General features: G+C 36.6%; 2 protein-coding genes across 2 annotated transcripts in view; one reads left to right on the plus strand and one right to left on the minus strand.

The window, feature by feature from the left end:
• The first annotated feature begins 1542 nt into the window (after positions 1-1542).
• The window catches only part of LOC127158715 (apolipoprotein L3-like), a 31998-nt gene continuing 12430 nt past the window's right edge, over positions 1543-21110 (plus strand). The window contains exon 1 of the mRNA XM_051101736.1: positions 1543-1612. Coding sequence (XP_050957693.1) covers positions 1598-1612 — 15 coding nt within the window. The 5' untranslated portion in view covers positions 1543-1597. The remainder of the gene's footprint in view (positions 1613-21110) is intronic.
• Positions 13456-20330, minus strand: LOC127158718 (putative serine/threonine-protein kinase A). Its single transcript, XM_051101739.1, is given in 10 exon segments — positions 13456-14774; positions 14957-14983; positions 15092-15280; positions 16083-16137; positions 16249-16335; positions 17270-17331; positions 17495-17594; positions 19816-19903; positions 20010-20079; positions 20157-20330. Coding segments are annotated over 10 exon segments (1584 nt in total). The 5' UTR covers positions 20283-20330; the 3' UTR covers positions 13456-13994.

Below are 21110 nucleotides of genomic sequence, written 5' to 3' on the forward strand. Positions count from 1 at the left end.
ATTATTATTATTATTATTATTATTATTATTATTATTATTATTATTTATTGTTATTATATTATTGAAAAGCATTTTATATACAATCCTCAAATTGTATGTTAGGGTACTTTCACATACAACATTCACTCAAAACCTGTTAAAATCCTTTGCTTATTCTGTTCATTCTTCTTTTCGTAAGAGGAGAGAGCTAAAGTAAGGGGGTTAGAGAGAGAAAGTCAGAGAGAGAGACAGACAGAGAATTTGCCTCACGCACTCAAACACACAGAGAAACAGGGAGAGAGAAAGTTGAATCTTTTTTCATCTCTCATTCGAATTATGGATCCTTTCTCACTGAAAAAGGTAAGGGGAATTTTATTTATTTATTTATTTTTATTTCATTATTATTATTATTATTATTTATTTAAAGTATTTATTATAATTATTTATATGTTTATTATGATATGTACCGGTACTATTGTTCAAATTGTTTATTTATTTATTCTGTCGTGGTTCATTTTTTGTTTTCTATAGAGAATGAGATTGACCAAAAATGCAAGCGATCCTTGGAACGCAACCCTGACCCCAAGATATATGTAGATTGGGAGCCGCATTCCCTTCACAAACAAAAAGGTAATCCACTGCATCAAGCACAACACCTCAGTCGCTTAATCGGAGATATTCTTGTCTAACTTACATCACTGCTCCGGCATCGAAAAAATGGAGGTCAGGCTGTGACAGCTGATCTGAGGTAAAACGCTCATGTCAATCAACTATTGTGGGAGTGTCCTCTGTCGGGTGACAACACACTGACAGGCATCTGAGAATGGCTCGATTTGAAAAAGGGAATATTATTTTTACAGATTAATTAAAAACCACTGCATGAATTTTTATTATTACAGGGTAGATTTGTACATACACTGCCAACACACATTAATGTTCAAACAACATGAAAAAGTGAACTTTGCATCCGATGACCCCTTTAAAGCTCAATAATACATTTTAGACTGCGACTATAGCTTAAGCCTCATCTGTAAAACCGGGAAATTTAAAAAGATTAAATATTTTATATTAGTATACAATGTTTATTAATCTTTGATTACCTATTTTCAAAAAATACCAGATAGGTATTTAACGCCAATGTAACGTTACCGCTTAAAAATGATGCTACTAAAAATTACCTTGTGCTTGTCTCTTCTGATCATCATATTCCCCCCCTTTTCCTGCACTTTAAGGATAGATTAATTTCATTTTCGCTGTCCAATTTCCAAAATAAGTCAAAGTCCAGGGAAGGGGCAGGTGGCGGGAGTGAGGTCATGTATATCAGTTAGGTTTCCATCTAAAAACTTTTTTGTGAAGAAGAAAACAAAAACTTTGATACTGTTTTACAAAATCTGTACCGATATAGCTTATGGAAATGCCATTTATCAATAAAATATCTGCGCTGTTTTATTAAAAAAAAAACTGCAAAAATTGGATGGAAACTGGCTAATGACAGCAGAGCACACATAGATAGCACATATTCTTTTTACAGTGTACACATGCTTCATGATTTTAATTGTCATGCATTGGCTGTTATAGTGACATCTGGTCATTGGGATGGTTGCTTCATGATCTCTGCATGCTTGATGTGTGGGTGAGTATCTATCTATCTATCTATCTATCTATCTATCTATCTATCTATCTATCTGTCTATCTATCTGTCTGTCCATCTATGTATCTGTCTGTTTATCTATCTATCTATCTATCTATCTATCTGTCTATCTGTTTATCTATGTACAGAGCGACACAGACTGTCTGAGGAACAGGGCTGGACTGGGGTTAAAATTGCGGCCCTGGACAAATCCAGCCTAACTGGCCCACAAGTTTTTCTGTGAATATTTTGATGGGTGATAGGACCTTAAATTGGAGTAAATTAATGAATAAATAGAACAAATAATAGTATACTACTGAATTCACACAGAAATGCACTTGACAGTAAAGCATTAATTTTGAGGTAGACCACAGAAAATGTATTACTAATAAATTCTGTCATTCTTTCCTTTGTCGTTTTAAACCTGCATGACTTACTTTCTTATGTGGAACACAAAAGATATTTTGTAGAATGTTACCAAACCATTTTGGTTGCCCTTGATTTCTACTGTGTGTGTATATATATATATATAACGTCTTCAATTTCTCAAATTATCTTCTTTTATGTTCCACAGAATAAAGAAATTCATACAGATTTGGAATGACATGATGCTGAGTAAATACAATTTTAATGTTCCCTGAACTTTGCCTTTAAGAACTTTAATATTCGTAAATAGTAAACACCTATTTTATATAGTAAAATTATCATGACTTACCATGTTACTTCAATTAAAATTAATTATAACTAAACATTTAAAGAGAAAGAAGTTATTAAAGCTATTTTGTTAAATTATCCTTTGCCCTAATGACATTTGCTAGTTCTTCCTTAGAATCCAGAGTTTAACTGATTAGTATTAGAAAGATGGTTGTCACAACAAGTAAAACCATTGTTTTACATTGTTGAGGCTGTTTTCATCCAGCAACACTACAGAACATGTAATGTTTTCTTATCGTAGGACTGTATAATACTGGCTACGTTTACATGCAAACAAACAATTCATTTGTAATTGGATTGACTGCTCAATCAGACTGAAAAGCACTTATGTAAACACCTCTTATGTAATCGATCCGGATCGGAATAAATTTTCGATCAAATTGAAAGGGATGGTGTAGGAGCCATTTTTTGTATTGTTCAGATATTGTGGTCCACTGGGTGGCGCTAAATAATAGGTAATGCGCCTGTGTGATGAGCCAGGTGGCGTCGGTAATGGGGAAGCACACGGTTTTTGACCGTGCTAAAGGGTAACTTGCCTGCTAGTATGGGAATAATGCGGTATTTAGATACGTGCTTTGTGTACAAGTTACGAATTTTATATGCACATGTTCACGAAGAAAGGAGAAGCAAAGATCGAGGCTTTGTTTACTCATCTGCACAAAATAAAGACATTCTGCTTGAATCAACTTTAGCATGCATGGACTCTGATTGCACGCGTTAAATACGTGCTCACTCCTTTTACCAGCGACAACAGCAATGGAAGGCTGTAATAGATGGTTTTATCCCTTTTCTAATACGATTGAAAGTGCATGTAAACACTTGATCGGACTGAAAACTGAAACTGAAAGGACTGCGCATGTGCAATGACACAGAAAAAGCGTAATGATGTATGACGCACAGAACGAGCAGTCCTTTATTTTGAATAAAGTGTTGTATAAATGCATGTCCTGTCATTAGAAAACTCTCCTTTCACTCGGGTCTGTGAAGTGGAGCAGGACAATCTTGAACCAGTCCTTGTTTTGGGTTCTCATCCACAGGCAACCCGTTTTGGGCACGGGGAGTGGCATTTTTACTGCGTGATAAATATGAGTAGCACGGCACAGTGGTTTATATGTATATTTATCAAAAAAAACAAAAACAAAAAAAAAAAAAAAAAACTGGATAAATATTAATTCTGCTGTTAAAAACAAATAAAGAAACGGTACACCGTTTCTTTATTTGTTTTTAACAGCAGAATTAATGAGTGGTTATTATATGCAAACAGTGAGAAACTCTAAATTTGTGCAGTGTGCGCATATCCAAAAGAAATAAAAAATCTATTCCGATTTAAAGCTTGTGACATAAATGTGCTCATCAACTCAGTCACATTATTTAGCGTTCATGTAAACACTCCAATCAGATTCATCAATTGGAATTAATTTAGTATGATTGAACCAAAAATTGTGCATGTAAACGTACTGTGTCACATCTGAATTTATCAAGTGACTTGCACTTTGTCATTTTACATCGTGGTGAAAATGCATGTAAAATGACAAATGCATGTTCGTCAGCACTGTGCAGGTGACTAAGGCCGCGATGAGACAAAACATGTTTTTTTTTTTTTTTTTTTTTTTTTTCAGTGAGAGGCGCCTTTCTTGATTTTTTTTTTTAATTGGCAGTGAGCATTATGTGCAGTTTATGACCCCCGGGCATCTCACATTTTAGCCGCCTGCTGCGCCTGCAACTCTGAGCAGAAAAGCGCCCAACATCATTCGTATTTTTTTTTTTTTTTTTTTTTTTTTTTTTTCCATTGTCCAATCGAACGAATAGAGAAGCGGGCCTTTCGTTGTGGTAATGAAAGTTAACTGTTGCTTAAAACAGTCCGGAGACTGCAATGATGAAGGAGAAACCTTTGGTGTCCGTTGAGGGTTACTTGGAGCTGTATTTTTAAAGGTTTTTTCTTATATGACAGCTTACTTAACAGCAAAAAACAAAGATTTTAGAGTGCTCACGCTATAATCCTTTGATTTGACTGACAGGACAGCTGTTTTGGTGGTTGCCTAGCAACATAAAAAAAATGCAGGGCACTGATCTTTTTTTTTTTTAAAGTCACCAAAAAAATGCAGTGCGATGCCCCTCACGTTTTCAGACCTAGAAACCGTGGTTGGTCTGATCGGGACCTGGATAAAATTATATAAAAACTAAATGTGACCCTGGACCACAAAACCAGTCATAAGGGTCATTTTTCGAAAGCCGAATAAACAGGCTTTAAATTGATGTATGGTTTGTTAGGATAGGACGATATTTGGCAGAGATACAAGTATTTGAATAAATGGAATCTTGAGGGTGCAAAAAAAAAAAAATCAAAATATTGAGAAAATCACCTTTAAAGTTTTCTAAATTACGCTCTTACTAAAGCATATTACAAATCAGAAATTAAGTTTTGATATATTTACAGTAGGAATTTTACTAAATATCTTCATGAAACATGATCTTTACTTAATTTCCTAATGATTTTTGGCATAAAAGAAAAATCAATAATTTTGACCCATACAATGTATTTTTGCCTATTGCTACAAATAAACCCCAGCGACTTAAGACTGGTTTTGTGGGCCAGGGTCACAAATAGAAGTATATTCACAAAAAATAAATAAATAAACTAAAACAAAATTATGAATGAAACTAATAAAGACAAAACTCAAATTTCAAAACGATATTAAAATAAAACTAATTTAAAAATGCAAAACTATAATAACATATGTGATAAAATATGCCAGGTTGCACAGACAACAGCACAAAAATAAAAAATAAAAAAGCATTTAAAACAGTAATGTGTGAATGCCCCCTATAGGTTTTTAAGTTGGGTTTTGTACTGTTCCCAGTTAAGTTTCTTTTGTCTTTATTAATTTGTTAGTTTTATTTTTTTTTCTTCTTTAGTATTATTATTATTATTATTATTATTCTTTTTTTTTTTTTTTAATTTGCCCTCATGTGTCACACCTGTGTCTAGATCAGGAGTGTCCAGTACACTATAAAAAATAAAAAAACACAGTTTGTTGAGTCAGCTTAAAATAGTTTGTTACCCTGATGCCTTAAAATGTTAAGTTCAGTCAACTAAAATAAGTTTAGTTAACCTGAAATGTTAAGTTGTATTAAGTAACAACTTAGATATTTGTGTTTGCTAAACAGAGGGTAAGTGACCCAGCTGCCTTAAAAGTTGATTCAACTCAAATATATAAGTTGTCACTTAGTATAATTTAACATTCAAAGTTGAATAAACTTTTTTTGAGTTGACTGAACTTAAAATGTTAAGGCAGCCAGGTTACAAATTATTTTAAATTTACTCAACAAATTGTTTTTTACAGTGTAGGCCTTTTAGCCCCAACTGGCCTCAACACACCTGCCCGGAAGTTTCTAGCATGCATAAGACCTTGATTAGCTGGTTCAGGTGTGTTTAATTGGGGCTGGAGCTGAACTCTGCAGGACAGTGGCCCTCCATGAGCAGGACAGACACCCCTGGTCTAGATCAAGCAGTGTTGGTCCTTGAGAGTAGCTGTCCTGCAGAGTTCAGCTCCAATCCTAATGAGACACACACTGAACAACCTAATCAGTGTCTGCAGAATTAATAAAACTACAGACAGGTTAGCATTTTCTTTTTTTTTTTTTTTTTTTTTTCAGGGTTGGAGCTAAAATCTGAAAGATAATTGCTCTTTGGGACCAATTTTGCCTACCCCTAGTCTAATTACCTTGTTTAATCTCTGGTGTTTGTCTATGTTTATATAGCCCTGTGTTTGTTTCTTTCTTTGTCAGATCTGGTCATTGTTACAGTTACTGTTATTTTCATTAAAAACTGCTTTCAATTATACACAGCTCTTTCTTTTTTTCATTCTTCAACCCCTCCACAGGCAGATGGCATACAGCGTCACATAGTTCATGCAGTCAGCATGGCAGGAAACCCCCCCTCCTATCTCAGAGAAATACTCAGTAGAACTGAGGGAATTAATCAGACAAATGCTCAGCCGTGGCCCTAAAGACCGACCTTCAGCTGGAGAGATACTAGCAAAACCATTCCTGAACGATGCAGTGAACAGAAACAGCAGAACTCCAGAGGCACTACTACAGTTTCGTGAAGTCTATCAACACTTTTGATAAGGCCTACAACAAGCACTTTAAAGACATTGGGGATTTAGTTAGTGAGTGGGGAAGAATAACAGATTCGATGGAGTCTGCACATTACAGTGCCACAGCGGGGAGTCTGTCAGGATCAGTGACTCTCCGCAATCTCTGATTAATTCGGTCGGGTTTTCTCTGTATTAAAGCCCTTTTTAACTTACTATTTGAATCATTCGTTTACTGGATCATTGGACTGAAAAAAAGTTTACAGGGGTTCACCGGTTCAATAAATTTGATCTTAAAAACCTGCTTCCTTAAGGTTTCCATTATTATTTACTGATTCGAATTAGTAATCAATAATAATTATTATTTTATCACTCTGCGCGTCTCCCTTGACATGCTCTCACGAATGACCAGGCAGCATCTCTGTCATTGTCGGCATCCTCTTTATTATACAGTATAATAAATTCTAAATAGAAGAACAATTGACATTTTACAGCACCAAAGTGGCAATTTGAGGCAATTTCCTCTGCTTTTTTCTAGGGTGCGTTTTACCCCAGAGAGCCAAGTGGGCGAACAAAAAAAAAAACAAAAAAAAACAAAACAAAGATTTGAAGCTCATGGCAGGCACCCAAGAGATTCGCACTGTGATTGGCTAAACGTTAGTTCACTCAAATCGAATAAACAAATCAGAGAACACGGGCAGAAATATTGGCGCTAGGTTGAAAAAAGTGCGGGGGACAGAATCACCTGTTTCTAAAAGTGAGGGGGACGTGTGCCCCGCGTCCCCCCCGTTTGCTACGCCCCTGGTCCTGACTGCATCATCACTGTCTTTACTGGGTGTTTTAGCGCATATTTGCATTTATTCACGTATGACTGGATGTGGTGGACTGTCATGATTTTGGCTAATGCAGGAGACCACTGAATGAGGGTGCATCATAGGGGATTTAGAAGTGGTTATGCGCAAAGCTGACTGATAAAGAAGTAGGTATACGCCATATCCCTGCGTATACCCTACACTACACCACTGATCATAACTTCCACTTAGCGCTTGCTTCGTTTCTGCAAATCAGTTTTTGTGAATGAATGACCTGTGCTACTACTGGTCGCTTGGCTTCAGTGTGCGAGTTTAGAATGCAGTGGCCAATCAGATGCGTTCAGAACAGTCATTGCTGAAACATGGAGTTTTGTTCAGATTGAACTCGTGAATTCACTTATTATAAGCAACAAAGTGTAGAGGTACGAACTACAGTGGGTACGGAAAGTATTCAGACCCCCTTAAATTTTTCACTCTGTGTTATATTGCAGCCATTTGCTAAAATCATTTAAGTTCATTTTTTTCCTCATTAATTAACACACAGCACCCCATATTGACAGAAAAACACAGAATTGTTGACATTTTTTGCAGATTTATTAAAAAAGAAAAACTGAAATATCACATGGTCCTAAGTATTCAGACCCTTTGCTCAGTATTTAGTAGAAGCACCTTTTGATCTAATACAGCCATGAGTCTTTTTGGGAAAGATGCAACAAGTTTTTCACACCTGGATTTGGGGATCCTCTGTCATTCCTCCTTGCAGATCCTCTCCAGTTCAGTCAGGTTGGATGGTAAACGTTGGTGGAAAGCCATTTTTAGGTCTCTCCAGAGATGCTCAATTGGGTTTAAGTCAGGGCTCTGGCTGGGCCATTCAAGAAGAGTCACGGAGTTGTTGTGAAGCCACTCCTTCATTATTTTAGCTGTGTGCTTAGGGTCATTGTCTTGTTGGAAGGTAAACCTTCGGCCCAGTCTGAGGTTCTCAGCACTCTGGAGAAGGTTTTCGTCCAGGATATCCCTGTACTTGGCCGCATTCATCTTTCCCTCGATTGCAACCAGTCGTCCTGTCCCTGCAGCTGAAAAACACAACATGATGCTGCCACCACCATGCTTCACTGTTGGGACTGTATTGGACAGGTGATGAGCAGTGCCTGGTTTTCTCCATACATACCACTTAGAATTAAGGCCAAAAAGTTCTATCTTGGTCTCATTAGACCAGAGAACCTTATTTCTCACCATCTTGGAGTCCTTCAGGTGTTTTTTAGCAAACTCCATGCGGGCTTTCATGTGTCTTGCACTGAGGAGAGGCTTCCGTCGGGCCACTCTGCCATAAAGCCCAGACTGGTGGAGGGCTGCAGTGACGGCTGACTTTCTACAACTTTCTACCATCTCCCGACTGCATCTCTGGAGCTCAGCCACAGTGATCTTTGGGTTCTTCTTTACCTGTCTCACCAAGGCTCTTCTCCCCCGATAGCTCAGTTTGGCCAGATGGCCAGGAAGGGTTCTGGTCATCCCAAATGTCTTCCATTTAAGGATTATGGAGGCCACTGTGCTCTTAGGAACCTTAAGTGCAGCAGAAATTTTTTTTTGTAACCTTGGCCAGATCTGTGCCTTGCCACAATTCTGTCTCTGAGCTCTTCAGGCAGTTCCTTTGACCTCATGATTCTCATTTGCTCTGACATGCACTGTGAGCTGCAAGGTCTTATATAGACAGGTGTGTGGCTTTTGTATAATCAAACACAGCTGGACTCAAATGAAGGTGTAGAACCATCTCAAGGATGATCAGAAGAAATGGACAGCACCTGAGTTAAATATATGAGTGTCACAGCAAAGGGTTTGAATACTTAGGACCATGTGATATATTTCAGTTTTTCTTTTTTAATAAATCTGCAAAAATGTCAACAATTCTGTGTTTTTCTGTCAATATGGGGTGCTGTGTGTACATTAATGAGGTAAAAAAAAAAACTTAAATGATTTTAGCAAGTGGCTGCAATATAACAAAGGGGGTCTGAATACTTTCCGTCCCCAGTGTGTGTGTATATAAAATTATAGTGAATATGTTGTGAGAAATGCCGCATGAAACGTCATAGTTCTGTTATCACTTTAATATTGTACAGCTTGAAAAGACTCTCAACCAATCAGATTTAAGAACCAGAAGTAATAAGTGGTGTATATTAAATAAATAAATAGTTCAAAAATAAACTCAAAAATAGTTCAAAAATAAAGTCAAAGTTACTAATTGCATTCTAAGTTACAACTGATTGACTATAATAGTTATGGGGATGTTTATGTCATGCTTTTGTGAAATATCTCATGTTTTATATTTCAAAATATTATTGCCATTAATATTACATCAACTCTTTTGCAAGTCAAGGTGTAAGGTTTTGTTGTTGTTGTTGTTTTTTTTGTTTATGTTTTCATGTCTTTTATTTTGAAGTTTAGCCATGTTCTTTGTCTAGTCATGTGATTCCCTTGCCCTCATGTTTTCCTGCTATTAGGTATGTTCCACTTAATGCAGCGCTGCGCAGCTCGATCATTAGGCTCGTTTGAGATGCACCTCGCCTCGCCTGAATTGTAGGTGAGAGTAGGAGGCTGCAGTGAGGGGAGGAGTGAAATAAGCGCAGTCAAGACGGACAGTTCTGACCTCTCGAAGTAGAACAGACACCTACGAGATCAAAGGCGGATATCGCGTTATCACACTCATGTGCTGTGTTGCTGATAAACATGATATAATTTAAGGTCTGTTGTTTAAATAAATATGATAAACAAGACACTCAAAGTGTGGCTTTTTAATTCCATATGAAAGGCGTATTAAGCATTTTTACTTTAATACAAACATGTAGTTTATATTTGTATAGAAATATGACAACAATCACAAATCTCACACTGAGATCGCACTATCATGGTGTTTGAGAATATTTATTCATAAATTAAACACATAACCGCATCATATTAGATTAAAAAACAAAACTTTTTAGAAGAGAAAGGCAACATCACTGTTGTCTGTACCAATGAGCATTAAGCTGTATGGTCAGCCAGGCATTTACCATTTCCCTTTTGGTGTGTGCAGTCGGTGGAGAGCTACTGCGCCGACTGCTCAATCTGACACAGCCGCCTCGCCGTCACAAGTTTTTTGACACACGTCAACATGACATCAGAGCAAGGGGGACGTAACTCGGACACGTTTCTAACCGGCATGCATCTCGCGGTGATCACCAGTGATCGGTTCTGTGAAGATTTTGCTCATCTCAAACGAGCCTAAATTCTGACTTGAAGATGTGCATGCTGGTTAGAAATTTTGTCCGACCTGAGGCGGCGCCGACGCCTCGTGACTGTCATGTGTGCCATCAAAGTACCGCGATAGCGATTCAAGAGCAGCCGACTGACTCAGCCGGCGCAGTTTCTTCAGAGCGGTTGCTGGAGCTCTGATGACCACATGACTGTTTCATGATTGGCCAGATTCACCGCATGACAACGAATGCACTCGGCTACTCTCATTGAACGCTGTAGGTGCGTTCGACTTCATCTATGGCTACAGACGGCGATCAACGAGAGCAGCCGCGAGCAGTCGGGGGCGGAGTTGAAAACGGAGGCGTCAAGTTGAATTAGGGGCAGCCATGGCCTAATGGAAAGGTTGTGGGTTCAAGTCCCAGGTCCAGCAGGGATGGAAGGTGGAGGGAGTGAATAACCAGTGCTCTCTCCACCCTCAATACCTCAGTTGAGGTGAGTCCCTTGAGCTAGGCACCGATCCCCCAACTGCTCCCTGGGTGCTGTAGCAATAGCAATATGACTGCCCACCGCTCCTGGTGCACTTGGATGGGTTAAATGCAGAGCACAAATTCTGAGCATGGGTCACCATACTTGGCCTCGTGTCACATCCTTTCTTTTCCTTCCTTTCCTTTCCATTAAAATACCTACATGATCAACAGATCCTGCATAAAAACTTGCAGTTCATTCAGTTAAAGCTGCCTTTCATAGCTACTTCTGACAAGAAAAATAATTTTAGATTAAATAACTGAGGTTTCTGCTTGACCACTTGTTTCACAATTTTCCATTTCGTGCTTCCCTATTCTATGCAATGCTTGGTTTAAAGAAAAATGTCCAATACGCATTCTTGACATTAATACATCTTTCCATATCTTCCCCTTTCCAAACCAACCTTTTCTTGTATGCAATACTTGTTACTTCTGTTTTACTTAATTTCACTTCAGCCTCAATTTGTAAATGTTTTAAAGCCTGTTTGGCCAGTTTATCTGCCTCCTCATTTCCTTTCACCCCCATATGCGATGGTACCCTCAAGAAGTTTACTGAATCCAGATTGTCTTACTCCAAATAGACTGCATTACTTCATATATCAAATCTTGTCTTGCTAAACATGTTCCACTAGACAAGCTATTGGGAGATGAAAGGGAATTGGTGCATATCGCTGATCGAGTTCTTATATTGCATTTAATTCACCTCATCTGTGATGCAAACACAGCGAGAGCTTCACTAACGAGAGCAGAAAGTGTCGACTGGACGCCTCCTTTTTTAACTCCACCCTGTGACTCGGCTACTCTCATTGATCGCCATCTGTAGCCCTGGATGAAGTCGAACACACCTATTATCTCTTGTCATCAATATTGCTCTTACTGTAGCTATGTTAGCAATATCTCCTTGGCTTTTTCCTGTGTCATCAGTTGATTTTCAGTTACATTTGAAAGATCAGCAATGTAGCAATATACTGATCAAACATATTACAGTGCAGTACAAATATATGCAAATGGATCAAAGGATCCAGAGTTGGAAAAAACAGCAGCAGCAGTTTTCATTCCCCACTTCAGCATTAAGATATTTGAAAAAACTGCTCACTACTCTTGTCTAACTCAGGTTCGGATTCATTGAACGGCTACAGGATGTCCGGTTAGAACATTAAGTCTCACACCAGGATGTACTTCAGGGGGATTTATTGTGCAAAGATGTGTGTGTTTGATTAGTTGCACGCACACATATATCCACACAATCTCTAAACAAGTGCACTTCTAACTACTTTAACTTATCAACTATTGACTATAAGCACATCCACACATCCATCCTCAATACAGTCTTGTTTTCCACAGCGCGGAAAGTTTTTGGAACAGTCCAAATCACGAATACAGGCGGGAGGGTTTGGAATAGTCCACTTTCGAGGGGTGGCCTTTCTTACAATATTAAAATCAAAAATATCAGATCACAAGTACTGCATACAAGAAAAGGTTGGTTTGGAATAAGGAAGATATGGAAAGATGTATTAATGTCAAGAATGCGTATTGGACATTTTTCCTTAAACCAAGCATTGCATAGAATAGCGAAGCACGAAACGGAAAATTGTGAAACATGTGGTCAAGCAGAAACAGTTATTTAATCTAAAATAATTTTTCTTGTCAGATGTAGCTATGAAAGGCAGCTTTAACTGAATGAACTGCATTTGTACCTTTGGCTGCAAGGTTTTATGCAGGATCTGTTGATCATGTAGGTATTTTAATGGAAAGGAAAGGAAGGAAAAGAAAGGATGTGACACGAGGCCAAGTATGGTGACCCATGCTCAGAATTTGTGCTCTGCATTTAACCCATCCAAGTGCACCAGGAGCGGTGGGCAGTCATATTGCTATTGCTACAGCACCCAGGGAGCAGTTGGGGGCAGTTGGGGGATCGGTGCCTAGCACAAGGGACTCACCTCAACTGAGGTATTGAATCCACAGGAAGTTAAATCAAGCATCACTGGTAGAAAAGGGAAGCAGAAGACTTAGGTGGTCCTTGAGTAAAAAAAAAAAAAAAAAAAAAAATATATATATATATATATATATATATATATCAGTATTCACAGTATTCTGTTATTTTGTATACTGATCCACTGATCTATATGCAACAGTATATATTTATATCTCTATTATAGATGTGGTTTGATCCATCTTGTTGCTCTGTTGTCACTTTTGTCGGTTTGGATAACACTGCCACGTAGTGGTGAAATTCAGAACAGCAGCGTATTAAGTACTGAAATGAGCAGAATCATGATATTGTACTGTTTGAAATTTACACAGGTATTTTTCCAGTTCCCATATAGCACACAACACTATGACTTCTTACAGTTTGATAGTCTTTGATAGCCTTCTGATAGTTGGGACGAATGACCAGAATTGAGCAGCGTATGTATTGCACTACATTCAAAATGTGTGTGAATTATTAATTTGCATATTATTGTTTGAGCTGCATCCAGAGACAGAAGATGTCTAGAAAATGTCACACTTTCACAAAGTAATGTTTAAATGGGTCATGTTTATATTTCATATCATTATTAATAATATTACATGCACTGCTTTTTTAACAGCTTCATACTAAAGGCATGCAAAATGTAAATCATTCTTATTGTTTAATTGATCATTCATTTTAATGACATATTTTCCAGAATATTGACAATTGCAATTACACTGAAGATGGAAAATTACATTTACTGAAGCACAGAAGGAAAGACATTTGTGTTTATATGTTCCCTTTTTTAGTTCTCAAAACACCAAGAAATAAAAAAAAAAAAGTCTAAAACAGAAAAGTCCCAATATATTCATATTTAAAATCAATGGATCATTGGAAGTTCAGAGAGCACTAATTTTCTTCTTGAGTGATAATCAAACTAGAAATTACTTTTAGCAAGAAAACCCAGAATATATAGTAAACCTTTACCCAACATATTCTGCTGCTGTGATCAAATTTGTATGTGTATGATGAAAGAACATACTGAGCATTATGAACTTAGTTTGGTATCTGAGGTTCCAGTGATTGCAGTACACCATTTAATTCATCCAGAATCTGTTTTAGCTCATCTTTAGTGTCCCTTATTTTTTTCACACATTTCATGATCTCAGACCGCAGCTCTTGCTCTTTTTTGTTGGTGGAAGCGTAATCTTTGCGAAGCTTGTGAATTTCTCTGGAGTCGAGGGCAACAAAGAAGATGTCAACAGCTACAAAAAGGCCAGTCAAAACCCCTGTAGCCACTTCAGCCAAATGCACTGCTCTAGCGGTCTGAGCTGCAATTCTCCCAGCACCCGTGACTTGAACTAAACGGACAAGCTCTGCAACTCCTCCCAGCCCTCGCCCAAGTCGAGCTCCAGCACTTATCAATGTTTTTCTCCCAGATTCTGCATTTAACCATGATTCGTTGCTTTCAGATAACAGTCTCTGAGTTTCTATGGCTATCTGGATGTGTTGGATGCAGTAGCTTGTGGAGGTAATTTTTTCTTGTAGCTCCGTAACGAGCAATTTGACCTTTTGGCGGTTTGAACGCTCCTTAAACATCTTCGTTATGTTGCTCACACCAGATGCAACTCCACCAGCTACAGCCACACCGATTCCCACTCCTGTGACTATCAGAGAAGCTCCGAGAGTAAAAGGAGTGAGAATAAGCCCAACTATAGATGTGATTCCTCCAGCCAAACCTACTAAACCTCCTGCAAGACTGCCGACTGTTGTGTTGAAGTGGACTCTCTCCAAACCGTCGGCCAGCTCTTCTAGTACCTTTAGACTGACTTTAGACTCACTAGGTGCCTCTTGACTGTCTTCAGACTCATGTGTTGCCTCTTGACTGTCTTCAGACTCATGTGTTGCCTCTTGACTGTCTTCAGACTCATTTGTTGCCTCTTGACTGTCTTCAGACTCAGTTGTTGCCTCTTGACTGTCTTCAGACTCATTAGGTGTCTTATCTTTTTCTTACACACAATAAGCTCTTTAACAGTTTTTGTGCTCTGAAAAAAAAAAAGTTTAATTAAATAAAAGTTTTGTGTCTGAAACACTGTTTGTTTCAGGAGACTATAGCAAAATATATGAAAAAGTGAATATTGTAGTAAACTCACCATTTCATAAAGGTGTCTAATAATGAAAGGCCTCATCAAGATCTCACTGACAGAAGGGCGATTCGCTGGATCGATCTGAAGTGTGTCTTTTACAAGCTGATGGAGGTCCTCAGAGAAGTTCGTAGGAAGAACTTCATAGGAGCCCTTTAGTATCTTTGGAATAATATCAACTGTGCTTTTTCCTGCAAACTAAAGACAGGCAAAAATATGAGTCCACAATAAATATTTTGTCCATAATAAGTCCATAAATAAATAAATAAATAAAAATAAAAATAAAAATAAAAATAAGTGGTGGACAAAACATTTGACAAAAACAGTCATCCCACCTACAAGTCCAAATCAGAGTTCAGTCAAAGTAGCATGGCTTGCAAAATTTAAAAATCCCTTCAGGCAATAAATAAATAAAAAAATAATAAATAAATCAAGAAATAAAATGTGTATATATAGAGAGTTTAAATGTCAATCAAAAACATTTTTAAAACACAAATATCAACAAATGTCAAATATATGTTCAAATATCAAATAAATGTTATTTAACTATTATTATTCATTATTTCAGGTTATCTGCGGGATTTTTATGACCCTGTTTATGACCTGCACAAATAAAATGAACACCGTTAGAGTGGGCTAGAGCAATATCTGTGGTAACATACTAAACTGTACATTGACATGATTTACATTTCAGATACAGGTTTTCACAAAAACAAAAAGTCTTTTAAAATGCCTGTTAGTAATTCACTGTAAACTATGGCTTCTTGGGGATTATTGCTTTAACCAGGCATTGAAGGTAAGTTTAAAATCTATTCTGAAGAGAGTCTAAACATTTTTAAATCAAAAAGGATTTTCTAGACAAGTAAAAATTAGTGTCTTGTTTTCAAAAAAATAGGAGTCAAAATTAAGTGAGTTTTTGCTTGAAACAAGCAAAATAATCTGACAATGGGGTTGCCAATCTGCCAAACATGCTCAATATCTGATGAAAGAAAAATCTTACAGCACACTTCAGCATGCACATCTCATAGATGATACAGCCCAGATTCCAGATTTCCCTGTGAAAGAAAAAAAAAAAAAAAGATTATGAAGGTTAGAGTTTCAGTATTAAGCTGTGCAAACTGTTTAGTCATAAACTGTTTATTTAAAAGAAATATTATGTTTATTACGATTTCTCATCATAAGGTTCGCCTTTCAAAGTTTCAGGTGCAATGTATGAGAAAGCTTCTGGGTTTGCTGTTTGTGCACCAGTGGACCTAGAAAAAACAGAAATATGCATTACAGAAACAGTATTTCATGTACAGGGTTGCATTAACAATAAGACTAGGCGGGGCTAAAGCCCTGGGGCCCAAGCAAGGAGGAGACCCTTGATTGGCTGTGAAGTAGATTTACTGGCCATCGGTAGTGCTGATCGCCAAAACCCCACCACGGCCCCCCACTTATTAGCGCTGTTATTTAGTGGAGCTTTTCCATAAATTCCTGATGGCCGCATTCACGGTGAATGATTCACCTCCACTCTTCACTTAATTTTGGTGTAATCTGGAAATTGTCACCTTTGATAAATACAAATATAATCTATTCTAAAAAAAAAAAAAAAAGGCAAGAGCAGGGCTCAAAAAAGAAAAGAAAAAAATCAAACATTAATAGTAGAGAAATTGTAAGTTAGTCAGTAAAATCCTCAGTTATCAGGTTATTTTACTAAAGTTGATGATGTTGTGGAACTGCAAGTGAACTGAGCACATGGACCAGATAAAAACACAGTGGAATTGTTCCCACAGACTTCAGGTTAGCTTAATTATTAACTTGATGGATTTAGATTGCTTTTTTTGTTTAAACAATCTCAACTTAAGGGCTGTGAGATAACCCGGTAGAAAAATTTGAATTACATTAAATGTTTGTTTTGTTTTGTTTTGGTATGGTTTTGTAACTTATTTTAAACCTTTAATACTTTAGATTCATTACATGTAAAGTGAAACATTTCAAAAGTTCTAAAACAGTTCATGACTCGCAGCTGATTGGACATTGTACACTTTATAAAAGAAGCTAAAAGCATTATATTATTTACAATACACAGAGTCACTTGTTATGATATTCTTAGAGGGGACAACCCTCAGATGGGGGGAGATTTACACCTATGCCTAAATTGTTTTTGTCAAGTCATGTTCTAAATGAAGTGAGTGTATACAGTACCATTCATGAATCACTCCAAACTCTCCCAGACGAATGGTTCCACATGCAGTGAAAAATAAGCTCTGTCACAAGAAAACACACCTGCAGTAAGTTTCATTTTAGCATTTTTAGTTTCTTATTTAAACCTAATAATTTAGAAAATAAATAAATAAATAGAGCTTATTCTCTCTCTTTCTGAATTTTCACTGTATGCATTAGTTGTGCATGAACAGAGTTAAACTGTACCTTTGGCTGCAGGTTTTTATGCAGGATCTGTTGATCATGCAGGTGCTTTAATGCCATGCAGATCTTCACAGTCCAGTCCAGAATCTGTAAATGTGCAAAATTAAAATGTTAAAAACATTGTAGTAGTTGTGTATTTTTACGGCTATTGTGTAACACAATGTGACATAATAAAATAATAATAATAATAATAATAATAATAATAATCTTCCAGTAAATAGCTAATGGATTCTTAACTTTACAGGTCATCTTATATTTGTAAGAACTGTACTTATTCCCAGCACACACTCTCTCTGTCATCACCTGTTCAGTCCATTGCTCATTGACTCCCTCTGTTTGGTCTTCTTGTGTTCCCGTCATCTGCTGAGAAAAGACTGTAAATTGTGCTTTCTTTTTCATTTCAATCAATAAAACAGGTCTCCAAGCATGTTAGTTTCAGATTTACACAAACATGCTTCTTTGAATATGTTAAAATAACTAAAAAGGGGTCATCGGATGCTAAGTTCACTTTTACATGTTGTTTGAACATTAATGTGTGTTGTCAGTGTATGTACAAATCTACCCTATAATGATAAAAATCCATGCAGTGGTTGTTAATTAATCTGTAAAAATAATATCCTCTTTTTCAAGTCAAGCCATTCTTAGATGTCTGTTGGTGTGGCGTCACGATAGCTGTTTTGATGCCAGAGCAGGAATGTAAGTTAGATGATTTAGGTGTTGTGTTGCTGGATGTAATAATGAAAGTAGTGGTCGTCATTTACTCCCGACATCTGATCCGCTGAAGATGCAGTGGATTGTGTTTGTTTGTGAAGGGAATGAACCTCCCGATCTACATATATCTGTCTATGTTCATGCAAATCATTCATGATCCAGCTTCACTTACAGCAGAAGTGAGTATACATTTTTCAGCTAAACACGGCTAAATGCGGCTAAAGTAAACAGGCTCATCACTCCACAGAGAGAAGAGAGGGGCGGGGCTAGCAGAGCTCATTAACATTTAAAGCAGCCTTGACCAGAATGAGATGATTTTTGCAAAGCTGATTTTGGCAAGGTAAAAAGGGTGTTGTTTTACACTACCATTGAGAATTTTTTACCAAAGTATATTATAGACTTTTCATTAAGACCCTAAAGAATCATATCAACTTGTGGAAAATGGACATCCGATGACCCCTTTAAGATTTTTTAAAGATATTTTTAATGCTGTGGTAAGTTACTAATCAGTAGTAGATTTAATTGGATGCAATGTTTTCTGAGATGTATATTTTATTTTTATTTAGTTTTTTTGACTATTTCCAGGGCTCGCAAAATTTCAGATTTCCTGATTTTAGTTTCAGTTGGAAATAAGTCACTACACTTAAATAAGGTTGGCAGCAACTTCCAGTTCATGCAAACTCTAATGACCTGCACAGATAAAATGAACAACATGTATGGACAGGGAAGGGCAATGTCTATGTTAACAGATTATACCGATAACATGATTGACAGTTCAGATATAGGTTTTCACAAAACCTGTTGGGCAGGGTGGTGATATATTTTGATAGCCCAACTGGAAGACACAGCTCTTCAATGCCGAGTTACTGATTTTGTGAGCCCTGATTTCAGATTGTCAGATTAATACTTGAAATGTGGTTCATGTTGGAGGTTACGATTTACATACTTAGTATTTCTTTATGGAATATTGCCGTATAAATGATGATTTATCCTTGAAAATCATTATTATTAATTAATATTAGTAGTAGTAGTAGTAGTTGTTTGAGTAGTGGTATTTAAATTCATGTTTTAATCTTTAATCAGAATATCTTTCCCTTCTTTTTTGCATCAAAATCTTTTCTCTTCTCTTCCCTTTTCTTTTCTTTGATGACATGAAACTGGCCTGAGCGTGAAGCACCTGTCAGTCTCATGAGACTGACTAATAGCAAACCACACCCATCCAACCATCTAATCAATTCCCTGTGGAAAAGAAAAAAAAAGAAAAAAAAAAAAAGAACACAACCTGCCCTTCCCTTGATTGAGAAGCCATTTCACTATGATATATGCCACAATAGGGAAGAAAAGACAAACAGAACTTCTATTTCATGTTGACTTTAAAGTTCCCAATTTGAAAAACAGAATATAGAAAACATTTAGCCTAACAACACATGAACACTGCAATAAAATCACAATATCAGTTCCCATTTAAAGATAATGTTACATTTAGATTAATGTGAATCGTTTAGGTTCTTTCTCATCAGCTCTTTTTGCCTCTTCCTTAGATGGGGACAACTGTTAACTTCAGTTTAATTCAAGGCGATAGATTAATTTTCACCCTCTCTTATACAAACATACCTCAGAAAATGTAAGAGTTTGTCTTGATTTTCTGAGAAAAATCTCCACCCTCACAGAGTTCCATTACAAGATACAAGCAGTCACCATCTGAAAGCAGATCAATGCATTACAGTCTACTTAATGTTTGCATGTGAACACTGCATAGCCCTGAATGTATTTTAGGAAGGTTTATCAATATAAAGTTTCTTTTTACCTTTGATGATTTCCTTATGATGGACTATGTGTGGATGATTGAGCTTTTGGAGAAAGTCTGATGCTTCATTCTAAAAACAGACAGAAACAGAGTCAGAATTTCTGTCTTTCTATTTAAATATAATTATAAACAAAGTGTTCATCTTACCTGGTCAGCTTTCAGCTTTTTAATGATAAACTGATCACCATCTTTATTTTTCACCATGATTTTATTGTCTTGTTCACTCATCACAGTGTAGCCTTTTTCTTGTAGAACTGACTGTTTGCTCCCCATATCTGAAAATTTCTATTTAATAATAATAATAATAATAATGCATTTTATTTGAATAATATTTAATAACAAAGTGCACTTAATGACAATAAAGTGCTACAACAGCATAAAATAACAAAATAATATGTAGTATCTAACAAAAGGAAGAACATTCCATAACAATAGAAAGGCAGAAAATGTCCCATGAATAGACTTTAATTTAGAATCAGTATTTTAAATTCAAGACGTGCCTGTATTAGTATGCGTCAGTATCCGAATTCTGAATATATTGCAATTTGTTGAGTCAGCTTAAAAAGTGAATTTGACTACCCTGCTGCCTTAAAAATTTTAAGTTCAGGTCAACTGAATAAGTTTCTTCAACTTGAAATGCAGTGCTAAAGTAACAACTTGAATTTGTGTTTGCTAAACTTAACAGATGGGTATCAAATATAAACCATAAGTTGTTTCAACTCAAATATCTAAGTTGTCTTTAAAATAATTTAAAATTTCAAGTTGAATAAAGTTAAAATTTTTGAGTTGACTCAACATAAAATTTTAAGGCAGCCAGGTTACAAATTATTTTAAGTTCACTCAACAAATAGTTTTTTACAGTGTAAGCCGAAGAGAAAATAGCTTTATATGACAGAATCAGTATTTTAAGTTTAAGACGTGCCTGTATTAGTATATGTCAGTACCCAAATTCTGAATATATTGCAAAATAGACTTGTGTGAGACCAAAATAAAGTGCATTGTAATTTCAAGCCTCATACTAATAAAGGCATGAATCATTTCTGCAAAGGCAGTGAAAAGAAGGTTGAAGACTGATTTCTTAGAATGGGGGAAAAAAAAAAA

Source organism: Labeo rohita, unplaced genomic scaffold, assembly GCF_022985175.1.
Source record: "Labeo rohita strain BAU-BD-2019 unplaced genomic scaffold, IGBB_LRoh.1.0 scaffold_166, whole genome shotgun sequence".
Classification (NCBI taxonomy): Eukaryota; Metazoa; Chordata; class Actinopteri; order Cypriniformes; family Cyprinidae; genus Labeo; species Labeo rohita.